The 18930-nt window shown below is 38.2% G+C and overlaps 1 protein-coding gene across 1 annotated transcript in view; it reads right to left on the reverse strand.

Moving 5' to 3' along the window:
- Nucleotides 1-18411, reverse strand: part of LOC100771448 (kynureninase) — a 146051-nt gene extending 127640 nt beyond the window's left edge. Inside the window, exon 1 of the mRNA XM_035446822.1 lies at nucleotides 18243-18411. Within this exon, the coding sequence (XP_035302713.1) occupies nucleotides 18243-18411 (169 nt within the window). The remainder of the gene's footprint in view (nucleotides 1-18242) is intronic.
- Between the last annotated feature and the right edge of the window lie 519 nt (nucleotides 18412-18930).

Below are 18930 nucleotides of genomic sequence, written 5' to 3' on the forward strand. Positions count from 1 at the left end.
ATTTACACATAACTTACTGTACAAAACCTCGTAAGAACTCATCATGAGAAACAGCATCTGTGACAGCTGTGAAGGACATGGCACCAAATAGTATCAACAAACTAATTGTATGGATGTTTGGAGTGTCTTCAGATAGCAGCTGTACAGATTTCATCATGTGCATTAATGTTCATGATCATGTGGACCACAATAATTTCTCTTTTCCTTCTTATTCTAGTCCTTGTATTGAAGTCTGGCTAGCTATTCTTTCCATGATAAATGAAAAGAAAGAGAGTAGCTTGAAGATAGCATTTCCAAACTGCTTTGGAATCATAGGATGTTTCTGTGTTCCTTCGGTATCTAAAGGTGATTCTGTGCAAGCCAGATCTCTTTGGCTAGAACATTAGTTGCTGGGCCTCAAGCCAGCCATGGTTCATTGCTTCTCATTCTCAAGACCATCATGTCAATTGTAACATTAATTACATTAGTCACATCAATCATTACTAATAATTATCTCATCTTACATTATAGATGGTGTATACATCTAGAACCTTCTAAAACACACTTGTGTCTTTCTTATCCTCTGTGTTTTCTAGGTGCAACTCCTGAGAATGTAGGCCTGGGTACATATATAACTCCAAATTCCTTATTGCTCCACTCCTAGTCTTTCACAATTTGACATCTTGAACATATTAGATAGTTTGTTTAAAGCTTCATATTTATCCTATTTATGAGCTAAGGAGAGAGTCCTCTCAACACACACACACACACACACACACACACACACACACACACACACACAGAGAGAGAGAGAGAGAGAGAGAGAGAGAGAGAGAGAGAGAGAGAGAGAGGGGGAGAGAATGCCTTTTGGGGTAGATTTATTCTTTTCTTCCAAAATGAAGTTAGTATTGATACATATCTGTTGTTAATATTCTTCAAAATATTTTTTGTCTCATAACAATTTCTTTTATTTCAATATATATTTAATTGGATGCTCTGAAAAACCAGTTATTGTAGAATTGATGACACTGACATACCTCTTTTCTTGGATTTAGAGTTTCCAATTATGTCACAGAGTTTTACCATCTCATTTTTTGGGGGGGGTTTGTTTCCACCCTCACCTGAATGAGCTATTGTAAACTAATTTTAATGTGAACTATGACTAATATATGCCATCTTAGCAAATCCCCCAAAGTTGGCTAAATCCTAAACACCTGAAGTAACTGATTCTTTGCGCATATTTTGTGATTCTCTTTTCAAGTTTTCCTTCTAGTCCATTAGAAGAAATTTTTCTTTGAATTGGCCTCATTCTCACTGGAAGGAAGAGGAAAGAAGTAAAGGAGATAGCCTCGTCTTTCCTTTTTAGCCCATATTGTTCAGATCTACTTCGAATGGCTTCTTGATATGGAGCCCTAAAGTTCTGTGTCTAGATTTGACCATTTGCTGCTTTTGCTTGTCAACCTCAAGTTGATAGAACAGCAAGTTACAGTCTTGTTCTACACAAAGTGAGGCACTGCTTTTCATATGCCAGGATCTGTTGATCATACCATCTCTGCTGCAGTGCCTTTTTGCTTTTCTAACAGCATGGAAGCACCTATAGAGGATACCTAAGACAAGAATTGTGGCCATGACCTCCTGAGGGTCTGCTTAAAAGAATAAAAGAGTTGTTGAGTTTCTCCCTGGCCACTCTGAAATTCTTATATGTTCTTAATTTCTTTATCTGCCGATGTCTACAATATGTTATAGCTGGAATATTTTGCATTAGTGTTATAAGCCCTCTGGATTTATTTAACAATTCCAAAATTTAAGAACAGGACAGTTATTCTCTAAGAATGTCTCACAAATGAGGAGGACTAATACAGAGAAGTTTATTGTCTTGTGGCAATGGAGGATGGAAACCCAACATCAGACTGCTGTCTGGGTTAACTCCTTTGCAGCCACTGAGGAAGGACCTCTTCAAATCTCTGTCCTTGGCTGGCATATGGCTATGTTCCTGTGCAGTCCTCATTGTATCTCCTATAAATCTGTCTCCTGATTCCTGCTTGTCATAAACATACAAAGTCATGGTAGATTAAGGACAACTTGATTGTTCTTTAAAATCACACTTTTTTTTACACATGCATTTTCACTCTTTTTACAATCATAAGGAGACTGGCAGACAACGATGAGGAATCAGTTTCTCCTTCTAACAGGCACTATCCAGAGACTGACCTCTGATAATCAGACTTGACACCAAGTGGTTCTAGTCCCTGAGCTATCTCATTAACCCTCAGCATGGATTTTTCAAAAGGACCATTTCAACACAGAGCACTCTCCTCAAAGGTTTCATTCACTGCAAACTTATTTAAGAACTTGTAGAAGCACTTAAGAATTTCAGCTTTCTCTATGTAATTTTATAGACAAAAGTTTGCATTTATTCTGGAAGTCTCCTTACTTGGCCATGGCTACAGCTTGGTTACTTGGAGTGTGAGCTTCTGGAAGTCCACTATTACAAATCTGAGTAACTAGTTAATAAAAAACACCCATCACAGAGGCAAGCACCTCTCTGTGAGTTCGAGACCAGCCTGGTGCACAAGAGCTAGTTCCAGGACAGGCTCCAAAGCCACAGAGAAACCCTGTCTCAAAAAAACAACAACAAAAAACAAACAAACAACAAAAAAAAAACAAAAAAAAACCACTCATCACTTTGGTCCTTATTTACTCCACGATTCAGTGAATATAATTTATTGGAGAACAGAATGACAGCAACTTTTTTTGAAAGACATTATTTGCCCTTCTTTACAATTCTAGTTTCAAGTACTATTTCACTGTATAACATAGAGTTCGTGTTCCAATGACCAAGCCCTAGACTTGACTTTCAGAAAGAATAGAGAATTTAATACCAGCCTGAGGCTATATAATGAGCATCTATCTAAAAAAAAAAAAAAGAAACAAAACAAATAGAAATAAAAACAACTGAGAAACCAAATAACAACCTAATCAATAAAAAGTTCATTTCATAGGTACAAAAGGGCAAAAGGAAGTGCAAACAGAAGAACCAGGTGACTGATAATTTAAAAATTACTTTCCATGTAAGACTGGGGTAAAACAACAGAAACCAATGGCTTTGTTAACACAAATTCCTCCAGGTCATTTTTAAAGGATTATATAATTTCAGGGTGCAGAGGAATAAGGTAACTTGTTTTCCCAGTGATTGAAGTTGCCTGTTTAGCACATTTGACTCCTATCTCCCATTTCTCTTGGCCTTTTAGAGGTTCTGATGAAAAGCTCAGTTTCACTTTGTTGAGGCCAAACTCCATTAAACATAAGTGTGGATGGCTGCAACTGAATTTCAGTCTCAGTCCAGGATAGGACCTAGTTCAAAAACCTAATTTAAAACAATGACCTTTATAATTATTTTAAAAAACCCAAGTTTGTTCAAGTCATCAGAGAAGTCAAAAAAAGAAAGAAAAATACTGCATTTTCCTTTACAAAGATGCTGAAAAAGCTAACACGAGTGACTAATGGTGATTACTAAAGGCTGAGCAAGGTGAGGAAAAGTGTTTGGATGCAGAGAGCCAAGTACCAAAACCCAGGCAAGCTGAAGGAGAAAATTCTGGCATCTTGCTGCACAATGGGGAAAATATGGATCATAGCTGCTCAGCATCTTACGGAGAATCATGAGAAAGGAACATTGCAAACATGAAGCTCTGACAGGGAACTGTAACTACTCATCAAGCTGTATGCATGTGTTAGAAATAAAGTAAAATTTCTGTGTCATATTGGATGTGAAGTTTCATCTTATTCTTGTCCCAAATTAAGAGAATTAAAGTCTGACTTGTTTTTTTCTTGCTGATGTTGCTTCTAGTCCCTCCATCAGAGAGGAAAATGACAATAGGAACAAAACCAAGAATGCTGTGAAGCACAGAAAAGGAAACCTAGCTCAGGTCTTGGTGCATCTTCCGAGGTAATTATTGTAAGTATTCCAGAAACTTCTCTCCATTAGGGCCACCAGACCCTTGAAGTAGTTGCTATTCCCTTCAACACATTTCCAGACCTTCTGCAGAGGTAACTAAATCTAGCAGGTTGAATTCCCAAGTGGGGCTCTTCTGAGTGACTTAAGCTCCAATAGCTTTTACTGGGTTGATTAATGGAAATATACCTTCAGTAGTTGCAGACATACTAATGAAGCTTTTTTAAGTTGTGATTATTTTAATGTCTGTAAGTAGAGTTTTATGTCTTCTATATGTATGAATTTTCTATTATACTGCTTTCCACTCACACAAAATGTGCTCATTAGATGTGTACACTATTCACTTAGCAATATAATTTGTGCACACCAGAATATATTGCATACCAGTTTCAGGTATGCTATGATTGAAAGAGATAAAATGCTACTTATTTGTAAATCATGTAAGTTTTTTATACATTTATATATAAATTTATTTCTATACAGTTACTGATGTTTAAAGTGATTATGAACCATTAATGAAATAATGACTCTAAAAATGCTGTCGATGCTAACCAAATCTTCATGTGCACCCTTATATTTACTTTCTAGTCTATCATTTTTTTCTTTTTCTTTCTTTTTTTGGTTTTTCTGTGTAGCTGTGGAACCTATCCTGGCACCTACTCTGGAGACCAGGCTGGCCTTGAACTCACAGAGATCTGCCTGCCTCTGCCTCCTGAGTGTTGGGATTAGAGGTGTGTGCCACCAACGCCCGGCCCATTTTTTTTCTTAAAAAATGAAAATAAATACTGATGTCTGGGCTAGAATCAAAGATTCTAATTAACTTGTTCCTATAGAGTGCCCCTGTATTAAGCATTTAAAAATAGTCACCTAAAAAATTATCCAGCTTTACTTTAGGAAGTCTCACTCAACTCAGTTCACAAAAATCACAAAATGAAAGAAGCATACAAAACACAGAAATTCCTCAAGCTTAATGGAATTACCAAGGCCCTGAAGGGTATTTTACTTTCCACTTACTAGGACAAGTAATTTCAGGAATATAAGACTTGAGGGGCCTCACTGGAAATGTTTAAGTTTCAATAATAGAGTCCTTGTGAGCAAAGACTTCCCACTCTTCACATGCGGAAATACAAATCATTCAGCGTATTGTAGTTTGTCAAGTGGTTCACGTGAGGACCCAGGTTCTGGCCAGCTGCCTCAAAGACTGCATCTTCAGAACAATCCTGTCTTCTCAGAACAGATACACAAACAGAAGCAATAACAATCTCACCTTGAGACTCCGACAGAAGTTTAATGCAGAAAAGATGAATTAGCTTTGTTACTGTTATCTGCATTTTTATACATTTACTTTTATTCCCTTGTGTATGTCTGCTGAGATTGTACAGGTGCTCACAGGAGCCAGACGAGGGCATCAGATCCCCTGGTGATGGGATTACAGGAGGCAGTGAGCTATGTGACATGGGTGTTGGGAACCAAACTCAGGCCCTCTGGCACAGCAGCAAGTGTTCTCAATCTCTGAGCCATCTCTCCATCCCATTGTTATTATTATTGTTATGGTTATCATCATCATCATCATCATCCTTTTGTCAAATTGAGAAGGGAACCCAGAAGCGATCTGTAGTTTTACAGAATGGCAAATATTTTTAAATGTGTACACAATATTTAGAAATAAAATGATTCTGGAATGAATTCATACAATAGTGACTGAGTTTACTGGGTGCCTGGTGTGAATTAAAGATGTGTGACTATCAGCAGTTGCACTAATTCATTTTCAGAAAGGTAAAACCTTAATGTTTCTTTCTATGCAAGTGATGTTTGTTATTAGAATAAATTAGAATAAAAGATTAACATTCTTAAATTGTTTTGAGGACATGTTCTTTTAAAAAAATATTGTCCAGTTTTGACATTCTTTTTATTTGAACCAGAGAAAACCACTTTGTGCTTTGGAGATGTCCAAGTACAGAGTGACACCAAAAGCAAAAGCTGTCAAAGCTGAGGTCCTGACTTAGGGAATATGTCAGGCCACAAAGCTGCTTTGACAACATTGTCTTGGGACAGATTGTTGTGATAGCTATAAGAGCATTTTATGGTAATGTATTTTTTGGCTTTAGGGCAAGGGGAAAGAAAAAGAAATGAAATACCTTTGTGAGATTTAACTCCAAAAATACATTATTTGCTTTGAAAGAATTCATATGTGACATGTCCTTCTCTATACGTGTATGTGAAGACATGACACCATTAGTGAACAGCTATGTGACAGGTAGGATTCAGGTGTTATTACAGAGCCATTTAACTTGAAATTTCTCAGATTACTTTTTCTTTTTCGTCTCTTTTTTTTAGACAGGGTATTACTACATAGCTTTGATTGTCCTGGAATTCCCTATGTAGACCATGGTGACCTTGAACTCACAGAGCCTCCCTCTGCCTCCCAAGAGCTAGGATTTTAAAGGTGTGTGCCAATATGCATGGTTCTAAGCCAGAACTTCAATTATCAACGTACCATTGTACAAACTCATGTTCAACCTCACTTTGATAGAAATGTAATGATGGCTGTCCAGCCACCAGAAGTTTGAAGGAAAGCCATGTTATTTTCCTGGGCAATTCTGTGTTGTTTCTGACTCCTCTTTTTTCTTTTCTCTTCTAATGTTACCTTACATGTCAAGAATAATAAACCTCATTGGTGACTATGACATAAACTACCACCTAGGTTACAGTGACCTTCCTGTGCCAACAAAGCTTTGCATGGCAGACTTTGCCATAATGTTCCAAGGTTATGATCAATCAGACTATAAGGCCAGACTGACCGAGTGATGGATCACCATGCCAATCTTTGTTTCCCTTCCCTAGAGAACAAACAGAGATAGTAGTGAACATATGAGGATGGATTTTGGATCACTGCCCTCAGTTCTGCCCAGTGTTATTAGGTTGTTAAATTTTCTTCCCCTTTAAGACACAACTTCCTTCTCATAGCCTCTTGGCCTCCTGACTGTTGACACAAGGCTCACTGAGTGCCCTCTATCAGTGCTGGTAGTGTCCTCAGAGGTTTATGGAAGGGAAGTAGAAACAGGGCTCTGAATTAAGGAGTTTTATTTTGGCCTAGTTTTGCAAGTATTCCATGAGCCTCAGTTCAACCCTCCTCAGAAACAGCACTTACAGCCTTTCCTGCCTTCATGGCTGCTGCACAGATGAGGAATTTAGAAGAATACCTCATCCCTCTTCCTTGACTCCAGGGTGTTTGTGGTTACCAGAGGGCCAGGGAATGGACAGCAAGACTACTACACAAAGGGTAACTAAAGACACTGTCTACTTAAAGCATCACAGAACAGCATTTTTTATTTTTTATTTTTATTTTATTATTTTTTTTTTACTCTGCTTAGTCATTGGCTCAGGCATTGGAGACTCCAGCAAACCAATTCTTGGCACTAACAGCTCAGATAACTGTGTCCTGCTCCTGGCTGGTGACTGGAATGACTATAGTGACAAGAGCTTTTCTATTGAACTGACACTAACTTTTCTGCTACCTCTCAACAACTGTAGAATAAACCTTATACATAGGGCTCTTCCTTACTTCTACTCAGGCTGCTCCCTGACTGTCCTCTCTAGGGCTGCTGGTGTAGCCCAGTCTGATTGGAATCCTGATCCAGACTATTGTCTTATGGTGACACTGTAACTGTTGATTTAAGAAAGCTGAAATAAGTTGCTTTTGTTTTTATCTTCAATTTTGTCTCAAATAGGAATTTCTTTCCATGTTAAAGGGCAGGGAGAAGGAAAGGAGCAGGGGGCAAAGACAGGGAAGGGAAAGGACATAAATGAAAGATAGTCTAGTCTTCACAGGTACTCAATGTTTTTGTAGGTTAATAGACATGAAATGGTTGCTGGTTGTGTTACAATCACTCGGTGAAAACACCGAGGGCCCAGCTGTGGTTGTTTCCTTCATGTTTTGATTACTCGGAGCCCCTTACAACCCGAAAGAGCCAGGCTTGTAATCTGAATTCCTTAGGTGCAAACTGCCTAATTGTAAAATTGTTCCAATCTTAATAATTGTGCTATTGATGTAACAGGCTTGTTGCTACTGTTGGCAATATTGAACTGCACTTCAGCAGTCTGGAATAGCACTTAGCTGGGATTTAGGCTCATGGTCATATATCTGAGATCACAGTCCTCCGAGGAATCAGGTCAAAATGTTAGTTGAAGATGAAGATGCCTCAGAAGCAAGGCAATAGGCAAGGGAATGCTTCCCTTTCTTCCATTATCTAATACATATAATTCTGCCTGTCAAACTTCCTAAGGAGCAATTCTGTTCCTGGCCACTAAAATGAAATATGAGGGTGCTAACATATTCTGCCTTAAAAACATTTTAAAATAAAGCTTTTTTAAAAAATTCAGTTCTGATACAATGGGTACTTACCTTCCTTTGAACTGTGGAAAACCTTGCTTGTATTTTGTACTTAGGTAGCAGTCAGGCACAACTTGATATGGTGAAACACTTCCAGATGACACTGGAGTCTATTGTGGTGTGTCTAGTGGTCATCTAATGACTCTGGAGAACTGACAGCAGAGGCATGAGTTGGTTCAACTTAACAGACTTAAATTTCACTCATTCTTTTAAACTTCCAAATGCATTTTCTCCTTAGGACACTTTCAGTTTGTGATGAGCTGATTGGGATAGTTTCATGTTTAAGGGATATTTGTAGGTTAGACTAAATCGTCAGAACTGGAAATACAGCCAAACGGCAAAGGAGCTTCACAGTTTCTTGCTATGCTTGAGGAATTCATGAAACCAGAAACCCCAAACCATAGGCTTTGTTGTCTGTCAGAATTCTAGGAGAATCCTACTATTTCTTTTCTTGTCAGAACAGCATTCCCCTAAAAATTGTCAAGAATGAATGAGATATTGCAATTGTTGGTTTGTTTTCTGCTCATGCTGTCCATCTCATTTTCCTGTAGCCATATGTTGGCTCAGCTTCAGGTTTCTTGGCCACATCTCTGAGGAGGAAAACAATGTGGGCAGTTGTCAAGCTTGTTCCCAGTTTCCTTGCCCCCAGTGTCAACAGCAGAACACGTGACAAATTGAAGTCTCCATTTTCTCGAAGAGGTACATGAACCCAGACCGTTTGAAGCTGAGTAGTGTGCCTTGCCCTGAAACTTAAAAATATGGTCACCTAATAATACCTGAAAAATTATGCCATTTGAGATGCCAGTGTGAATGGCATAAATCTCACATGGATTCACCAATAGATAAATACCTACAGACAATTCATGGCTACTAAGAGAGGATGGTTTTTATTTTTACTTCTTTTTTTTATGAGGATGCAAGGCTATGCCCACCCAGAGCCCTTAGGACTTTATCTTCGAAGAGGAAGATTGTGGAAAAATATGGTTCACTACCAGACTTACCCTACAGTTTATATAGTCTTACATCCCTTTTGACTCAGTCCACTATGTAGTCTGGAAATTATGGGGTGGAAGACTCTCAAAGAAAGGATGTATTTTGAGGATTTCCCTATACTCTTGAAAGTAAATTCCCCTTAAGGAAAAAGATATACAACTCTGGTGTTTGAATAAATACATGAATTTGAATACTTGATCTCAAATTGGTGGACCTGTTTGGAAAGGATTAGGATGTGTGGCATTGTTGGAGGGGGTGTGCCACTTAGATGGGTTTGAAGTTTCAAAAGACTCATATTATTCCCACTATTTCTCCCTGTCTGTGGTTGTGCATCAAGATGTGAGCTCTCAGTTGTTCCTTTCCTCCTCCATCATGGACTCCAGCCATAAGCAAATTAAATGATTTCTTTTATAACTTGTCTTGGTCATGGTGATTTATTATAGTAATAGAAAAGAAACTAAGACAACAACTGCAGGAGAAAGTAGACCTTGCCATAATACTTTGTTGAAACCTTGCAGCCTTGATAAACACATTTTTGTTTCCAACCCTCTGTTGCACCAAAGAGTAAGATGTGGACTGTGTTGTCAATAGAATGTAATGATTAGGCTGGGCCTTGAATTTTCTTTGAGAAATAGCCATCTGAATTGATGATCTTGCCCACTAGGCCCATGTCTTGAAAACTGACAAAGAGTGTCTTTAGCATTTTAGATTATGTTAGCTTTGTGGGTTCCATGAGCTGAAAATGTGAGGATACACAACAAAGCTAATATAAATTCTTCTTAGCTGAAAACCTTGTCTTTTTATCTCACTCTCCTCAGCTTATTTTTCTTAAAGTGCAGCCAGGATCAAAGACATCTGAGGTTTTCTTTCTCTCCCTGTGATCACTGGTTTTCTTCTTTTCAAGCGAAAGATTCTTGGAAAATGGCTGTAAATTCCAGTTTCTAATCTTTCAATTACACCTGCAAAAATATATCCCCACTATCATTCCAATGACTTGATTAAAGTTAAGCCTATTAAATAACACTTCCTTAACTGCTGGATTACAAGGCTGGATTCAGTCCCTCTGACCTCACAAGCTGGTGATCACTATCATTCCTCAGAATGCCTTTCTACACACATTATGTGTTCCCAGATTCAATTTTCCCTACTCTGTTAATAGTTTGTCTTCCAGGCTCACCCTTATGGTTGCACTTTCAGACATTTTGTCCCAGTGGGATGTATAGTTCTTAATGTTCCAGCCTATATTTTCCAATATTACCTAAATATTGATGACTCTCAAATTTATAATTTCACTGTTAACCTAGCTGTTAGAACTTCCCTGATTCTACTCTCATTTTCCTTTATAGTATTAGAATTGTTAGCTTGGCATGTGACTATGAAGTTTGAATGTGAGGCTGGGGAGATGGCTTGGCAGTTGAGAGTTTTTACTGCTTTTGCAGAGAATCTGGTTTCTCAGCACCTACGTTAGTCAGTTCACAACAGCCTGGAACTCCAGTTCCATGGGATCTGATGCCCTCCAGCCCCCAGGAACACATGCATGTATGTAGTTTGCATAAACTCATGCAGCCTTACACATGCATTTAAATAAATCTCTTTGTATAATAAAGAAAAACACATTTTTATCAGCACTTATTTTCTTTTTTTCAGTTAGGTGAGGACATGTTAGGTAAACTCCGAAACCCTCCTCAATGAAGAAGGCGAATCTTGTTCTGTCTTCCCTTTGTTCCCACATGCTTCCTACTTCTGTGAAACTTAACTGTTACCTTCCTCAACTCTAAATCGAGGACATGCATGGTAAAGCAGCAAACCACAATAGTTTTTTAGATGAGTAGTTGCCTAAAACAAGCTAATTACATGAATCATGTCACTGCTTTTTAATCTATACCATAAAGCTGGGCTGGTGCAGCGTCTCCTAACATTAAACTTATTGTTTAATAAATGTTTCATGTCTATCTTGAAGCTCAGCCCCTTTCCTTACCTCCATTACATTTACTAATTTGGTCTTGTTGCCCCTTTTCTCACAATCACTATCTTCTCACTGACATTTTCTCTTTCCTTTCTCTTCCTCCCCCCTCCCTCCCACCTTTCTTTCTTTCTTTCTTTCTTTCTTTCTTTCTTTCTTTCTTTCTTTCTCCCATCCTCCCTCTCTTCCTCTCTCCTCTTCCTCCTTCCCTCTCTCCCTCTGTCCTTCGCTCCCTCCTTCCCTCCTTTCCTCCCTCCCTCCCTCCTTCTTTCTTTCCTTTAATCATTGGCTATAACCTACAGAACAATGTTAAGTGTTAAGAATACCACCAGCTCAGTATGAATATTTCCATCCTCTCCTTAATAGTATTCTATAGATGTATGATATTTTTTACTCTCTTGGCTTTTTGAGCAGCCCTGCCACCCAGCTCCCAAGTAAATTATGCAAGTGGCTTATTATTACTTGTGAATACCTTGCATTAGTTTGTCTTGTTTCTAGCCAGCTTTTCTTATCTTAAATAAACCCATCTACATTTTCCTCTGAGTTTTTATCTCTGTCTTTGTAAATCTTACTTTCACTCTTACTCTGTGCTTGGCTAGGTGGCTGGGTGGCTGGGTGGCTGGCCTCTGATGTTCTCTCCTTGTTCTCTCTCTCTCTGTCTCTCTCTCTCTGTCTCTGTCTCTGTCTCTCTCTCTCTCTCTCTCTCTCTCTCTCTCTCTCTCTCTCTCTCTCTCTCTCTTAATTTTTCCTTCTATTTATACTCTTTGCTTGCCAGCCCTGCCCATCCTTGCACCTGCCTCACTATTGGCTGTTCAGCTCTTTATTAAACCATCAGATGATTTAGACAAGCAAAGAATCACAGCTTCACCAAGTTAAACAAATGCAGCATAAACAAAAGTACAAAAGTCACACCAAAGTCACACACCTTAAAATAATATTTTGCCACAGTATTCCAGGAAATTTTTATAAAGCTCATAAACTTTGAAAAATCCTAATGGAAACCTAGACTATACTTTCATTTAATTAAAAAATTAGAAAACTATAAATTGTAGTTGCAGCTTTTTCTTGAAGAATTTTTAAAAATTAAATTTTATGCTAGCATATGAAGTAATAGATTTCATTGTGATACTTTCACACATAAATGCCAGTGTCCTTTTTTCCCACTGGTTTCTTGTTTGCACTCCCCCTTGCCTTTGGCTTCCCTTTCCTTCCCACACATCATCCTCCTTCTGCTTTCTTATTCCATGTATTGCATGAACCTATTCCTCACCCGTAAGAGCTCCTCGTCTCTGCTGCTATTGATGCATAACATACTGCGATCATTGGTCTTTATATATATATATATATATATATTATATATATATATATATATATATATGTATACCCATATATATATATTGAATTTTTGGAAAATTTAACTGTGCAGTCAACTTTGGAAAAAAGTATCCCAGTTTACCGTGTTGAGTTGGCATTGTACAAAAATTAACAGACATATTGGTCTAGAAATGTTGAACTTAATTTTTTTCCATTTGTACAGAAGTAGCGCACTGTATTAAATATGGAAGGTCTTTTTTTTAAAAAAAAAAAAGGGATTTTGAGAGCCCATCCCTTGTGAAGGGATGCTCTCTTGACCTGGACACATGGGGTAGGGCCTAGGCCTGGCCCAGGATGATGTGGTAGACTTTGGGGAGCCCCTTTTGAGGGCCTTATCCTGCCTGGGGAGTAGAGGGAGGATGGCTAGGGGCAGGTGGGATGTTGGGGGGGAGAGGAGGGAGATGGAGAAGGGATTGACATCTGAAGCAAGCTTGTTCCTAATTTAAACTAATAAAATAAAATAAAATAAAATAAAATAAAAAATAGCAAAAAAAAGAGCTCCTCGTCTCTTTCCTAGCTCTAAGAACCTGCACACACAATTCTGAATGCCCATGAAAGAGAATGCATGTGGTATTTGTGCACACAAGTTTAATTATTTTGCTTAGCACAATGAGTTGATCTATTTCCTGGAAATGTGATGTTTTTCATATTTCTTTATGGTTGCATAACATCCCATTAAATGCAGTGCATTTCTCTATCTGTTCCTTTCTTGCTAGATATGAAATACTGGTTTAATTTCCTGGTCATTACTAATAGCTGAACAAACAAACAAATGAAAACATATGGATATGCAACCATCTCTGTGGCATGACAATGTAGAGTCCTTCAGCCATGTAAGAATGTGGCAGAATAGAGTAATATGGTATTTCTGACTTGGATTTTGAACATCCTCTACATTCTGCTGTGAACATTATTTTAGCTATGGAAAGATGTGTTATATTTATTTATGCTGTGGGACATTTCTTTAACTATGTGAAGGTATGTTACATTTGTTGAATTTTATTTAACTATGCAAAGATGTGTTGCATTGGTTTCACCTCACCTGCCTAAGGCATCTGATCTAATAAAAAGCTGAATGGCCAGTGGCTAGGTAGGAAAGCAATAGGCTGGGCTGGCGAGTAGAGAGAATAAACAGGAGGAGAAAATTAGAGAAAAGGAGGAGAGAACAAGAGAGAATGGGATGGACATGCCCAGGGCTAGAAGCCAGGATATCACCAGCAAAACATGGTGGAGAAGCAGTGTAAGATATATAGAAGGAAAGAAAGTATAAAATCCCCAAGGCAAAACATTGAAGAGACAGATGTTAAGTTATAAAAGCTATCAAGAAACCAGCATAAAATAAGGCCAAGCATTTATTCGTAATGACTAATGAGTCTTCCTGTCATGATCTGAGAGCTGGCTGGTGGCCTAAAAGAAAGCTTGATACCACCCTCATTTCCACAGTTGCCACATTTGTTTACATCCTAGGCAGTAGGGAAGGAGGGCTCCTCTTTCCCTGCTTTCTTGCCAGTATTTGCTGTTATTTTACTACCCCTTTCTTCCTTCTGTTTTTGTTTTGATATTATCCATTCCAACTAGGGTGAGATAGAATCTTAAGAAACTTTTCCATTTCAATTTCATAATGGCTTAAGGATGTTGAACATTTTTCTAGTTTCTGGTTATTTGTATTTTTTCTTTCAAGAACTGCCTGATCAGTTCATTAGCACAGAACTCCTATTTGATACAGTCCTCAAAATCTTAGAATCCTCAAAGTCAAGAGAAAGAAATAAAGAGTATAATGAGGGAAGAGATTCTAATTATTCTCATTTGTAAATGCTCCCATATGTAAAAGATTGCACAAGAAAACTCTTAAGTCTTATACACATTTTCCAGCAATAGAACAGGAGAGAAAATCACACAAATATCAGTAGCTCTTCTCTATACGATCTTCCTGAGAAATAAATCAAGGTTAAAAAATGCGTAATAGCTTAACACACACACACACACACACACACACACACACACACACACACACACACACGTACGCATGTGTGTCTAGGTGTAAATGTAATCAAGGAGATGAAATACTTCTACAATAAAAACTCACAGAAGATGGAAAAATATCTCATATTAATGAATTGGCAGAATTACATCTATATTATATATGACATGTATAGTAGTCATTTTATAATATATATCATAAATGTATATATATATATGTATATATATTATGAAAATATTTATCAAAAGCAATCTGCTGAGTAAATGTGTCATTCTTTACAGATTGGAAAATACCAGGAATACCACAAGGAAAGGAACTCTTACAAAGAATAATGCTGGAGGTACTAGAGAACCCAATACCAAATTTTATTACAGAGCCACAGTAACAAAACCACCATGATACTAGAACATAAGCATACATGCAGATCAACAGAATAAAGCCCCCCTGGGCTAAAAATATCTACCAACTAATTTTTAAGTGATGACATATATGTGGATTATTTGATATATATATCATATGTATATTCATACACAGATATTTATAAAACATATATAGGTAATGATTAGAGAGGGGGTTGGAGATACAGGAAGAAGTGGAATGGGGAGAGAGGTGGAAATGAACACTGGACTCATATACAAAATCCTCACATTATGAACAACAAAAAATACATCACTAAGGAAAGACAGACTTTTATCAAATGGGGCTGGACAAAGTAGCATTTCTGCATGCATTTCTGCATTTGTAGGTTTTAAATCTGAAGTCTTATCTCCCAACCTGCATAGTAATCCATTAAAAATGCATCAAAGAACTTGAGGTAAGTTCTGGAACTTTGAAACTATTTAGAGGAGAACATAAGCAAAACTCTGCAAGCCAAGCGTACCAACAAGGAGATGAGAAAAGGTAGGGTAAATCTTTGACAACTACGCCTCAGACAGTGTATTAATGTCTAGGGTATATAACAGACTGCAAAAATTAAACAACCACCCCATAAGTTATCAGGTTAATAAACTCAGTGCTTTCTAGAGATTCTAAGGTACATGCTGAGAATGGTGGCAGGTGCCAGCAGTCCCAGCCCTTGGGAGGCTGAAATACAACCATCAGTTTGTAGCCATACTGGGCTATGAGCAAGATCTTGTAGCACAAAACAGAAAAAGAAAATTCTACCACTGGGAATTGTGTTGCTTTTACTTTTCTAGTCCTTGTTGATTTGCATCCCTTTGCTTCTTGTTTCTTATCGCTCAGCATTTAAAGCTCTTGGCTCTGGGTTTATGTTAGTCTTTCAGAATGTTTATCATTGCTCTATGCTATTAAATATTGTTTGTTGTATGCATATATATCCTGTAAAAGTAAACAGAAGAGAAGCCACCATCATTTGCTACTGAGTTGGATGTTATTTTAATAGTACAAACGTGAGGCCTTCCTCGGCTTATATCACCTGGATCTACACAGGGCTCACATTCTCACTCCTCTGTCATCCCCACACAGATGTCACCATATGGAAGTTTCCATCCCATATGATCTTGAGCAAAATAACACCCATCATCAGAGTTATGCCAAGCAGTACCTGAGAGTAGAACATATATTATGTTCTTTGTGATTTTCCTTAATACCGGTTTCCTCACATTAGATACACAGCCAAGCACACTACAAATCCCTACTTACTTCACTCAGTTATTCTGAGCAAAGTGAGTCACATCAGAAAATGATGAAGACATGCTGGTTGAATGAGTGAATCCTTAGAGAGAGACACACACAGAATGAGAATACAAGATTGGAGATTAATGGCTCCACCTCCAGTATATCACCCAGTTTCATCTAGAATAGGTGACAATGTCCTCAACCTAAGGCTGTGATTCAATAGTTCTGGGGCCAGAACTAAGAAACAGAATTTTAAATAATGTCCCTGTTCACCCTCAGGCTGTTCTCAAGGAAATCATGCTTTGTCTTGATGAACCAATTTTTTTTTCTGTCTGAAACTCAATTTATTAAAACAAATTTAAGTTATTTATTGAATCAATTTATCATCACTCTTTATTTTCTTTAAGAACAAGCTATGACTTTCCCAAGCAAGTCTGATGAGCAAAAATTCAAAGCAAATAGTACATTTAGGGACAGAGCAATGGTATCAATTTTAAAATGATTATAAAGGCAATGCCGTTTTGTTTTTGTTTTTGTTTTGTTTTTTGAGACCTGGTTTCTCTGTGGCTTTTGAGGCTGTCCTGGAACTATTCTTGTAGACCAGGCTGGTCTCGAATTCACAGAAATGCACCTGCCTCTGCCTCCCGAGTGCTGGGATTAAAGGCGTGGGCCACCAATACCCGGCGGAAATGCCGTTTTTAAAAGAAACTTTTATTTTAAAAACTAAATTATATGTCTGTCTGTCTCTCTGTGGGTCTGTAAATGTGAATTCAGGTGCCAGGCCAGAGGTGTTGATGCCCTGGAGCTCGAATTATAGGCAGTTGTGAACCATCTGATATGGGTGCTGGGAATTGAACTCTGATCTCCAGGAAGGGCAATATGTGTGCCTCATCATTGAGCCATCTCTCCAGCCCCAGAAACTTCTACTTATAACATATAGGAAAACAATATGCTAAAATCCTCCCAACAAAATCTTACATCTCATCTATTTTTAAGTATTCAATTCTGAGGCAAGTATATTCATCCTGTGATACCTGGTTTTCACTCCACTTTCCTCTTTCCAAAATTATGTCTGATGCTAGACATGGCAGTCACACATGTATCGATCTTATAGGTGTCACATTTCACAGGGGTGTTCATACAGTGTAAGCCAAATGAGAATACATGACCCAAACCTATCCTGAATAATGTTAGAGGGGGTTCTTGGATTCTGAGTATTCAAACTTGGATCCACTTTATTAAATTTGAAGGAAAAATAAAAGAAGCTAGACTATATAAATCATGTGAGACTGATTTTGTGACTCAATCCAGTCAACCTGGTAGCCTTCTCATTGATGTAAAGTAACAGAGCTTGATACCAGATGCTTCATATCTTTTGTGCCTGGGCTGCATATGTTTAAAAACAGGATTTTCCCCCAAACAGGACCACATGGGTCATTTTGTCATATTAGAAATGCAGTGTGGGTTTCTTGTAGCTCTGACACATGCTGCCTTTCCTTATAGCATGCAAAGATAGCTGTTCACATAATGTGCCTCCCAATACTCCCAGCCACAAATACATTAGCTCTCAGACAAGCACCATGCTATCATCAACGAGATGCCACAAAATAAGACACATTCTAATATCGCTTTGAAAAGCATTGCTTTGTGCTTTAAGTGCTGAGAACAAGCAAACGCCTCTGCCTATACTTTCAATCAGCTTCTGTATTGTTCAGAGAAGTAGGTGACAGCATAAGAACCATGTGAGCATTGTATTCAGGAACGATAAGAAACATAAAGAATATTAGGCTCAGGTAGGTAGACAGGTTGATAGGGTGGCACTAGAAGCCTGCTGTTTTCGCAGAAACAATTGTAACAGCTCTATTATGTAATGGAACAATGGTTTTCAAAGATTTATGACAATCACATGCTTTAGCAGAGATAAATTAATTACTAAATTGATTTATACCACCCTTCCCGGTAGTCTTACTTGAAGGCAGATCTCTCATTTTGGGGATATAAAAACAGTCCCTAAATTGCTTCAGTTTATCTTCCTCATCCAAGCGGAGAGCAACCCTCTCATCTGTTGGGTGGCATTTGAGTTCAGCTGTGATGCGCTGTACTGCATCAACGGGTAGCTCAAGTGGCAGGGGCTCCATCACAAACTGTTATCAAAGAAGGAAGTAAAATGATGAAACAATATAGCTACCATGATTTTAAACTCAGATTCCCATTTTGCAACTCCAGAAGCAATAGAATTACAGCCAGGAGTGCTGGCACACACCGGTTATCCCAGAACTGGGAGGCTGAGGTAGAAGAATTACTGAGAGATAGACAGAAACTTGGGCTACACAGTGAGAGTCCCACCAGGATGGGCTACATACTGAAATCCAGCCCCCAAGAATCAACAAACAGAACTGGCCAGAGATAGTGCACCAACAGTAAGGGCTCTGGCTGCCCAGCCTGAAAAATGCAAGTTCCATTCCTGTACCCCACGTGGTGGGAGGAAGTGCCTTTAAACCTCATCCTAAGATTTCATTATATATAAAATGAAAATAGTAGTAACTTAGAAATGTTTGAAAACACTCTGCTAGGTATTGTGACACAACAGGGAGGCAGAGGCAAACCTCTGTGAGTTTGAGGTCAACCTGGATTGCATAAAGATTTCCAGTCCAGTC

Source organism: Cricetulus griseus, chromosome 6, assembly GCF_003668045.3.
Source record: "Cricetulus griseus strain 17A/GY chromosome 6, alternate assembly CriGri-PICRH-1.0, whole genome shotgun sequence".
Classification (NCBI taxonomy): domain Eukaryota; kingdom Metazoa; phylum Chordata; class Mammalia; order Rodentia; family Cricetidae; genus Cricetulus; species Cricetulus griseus.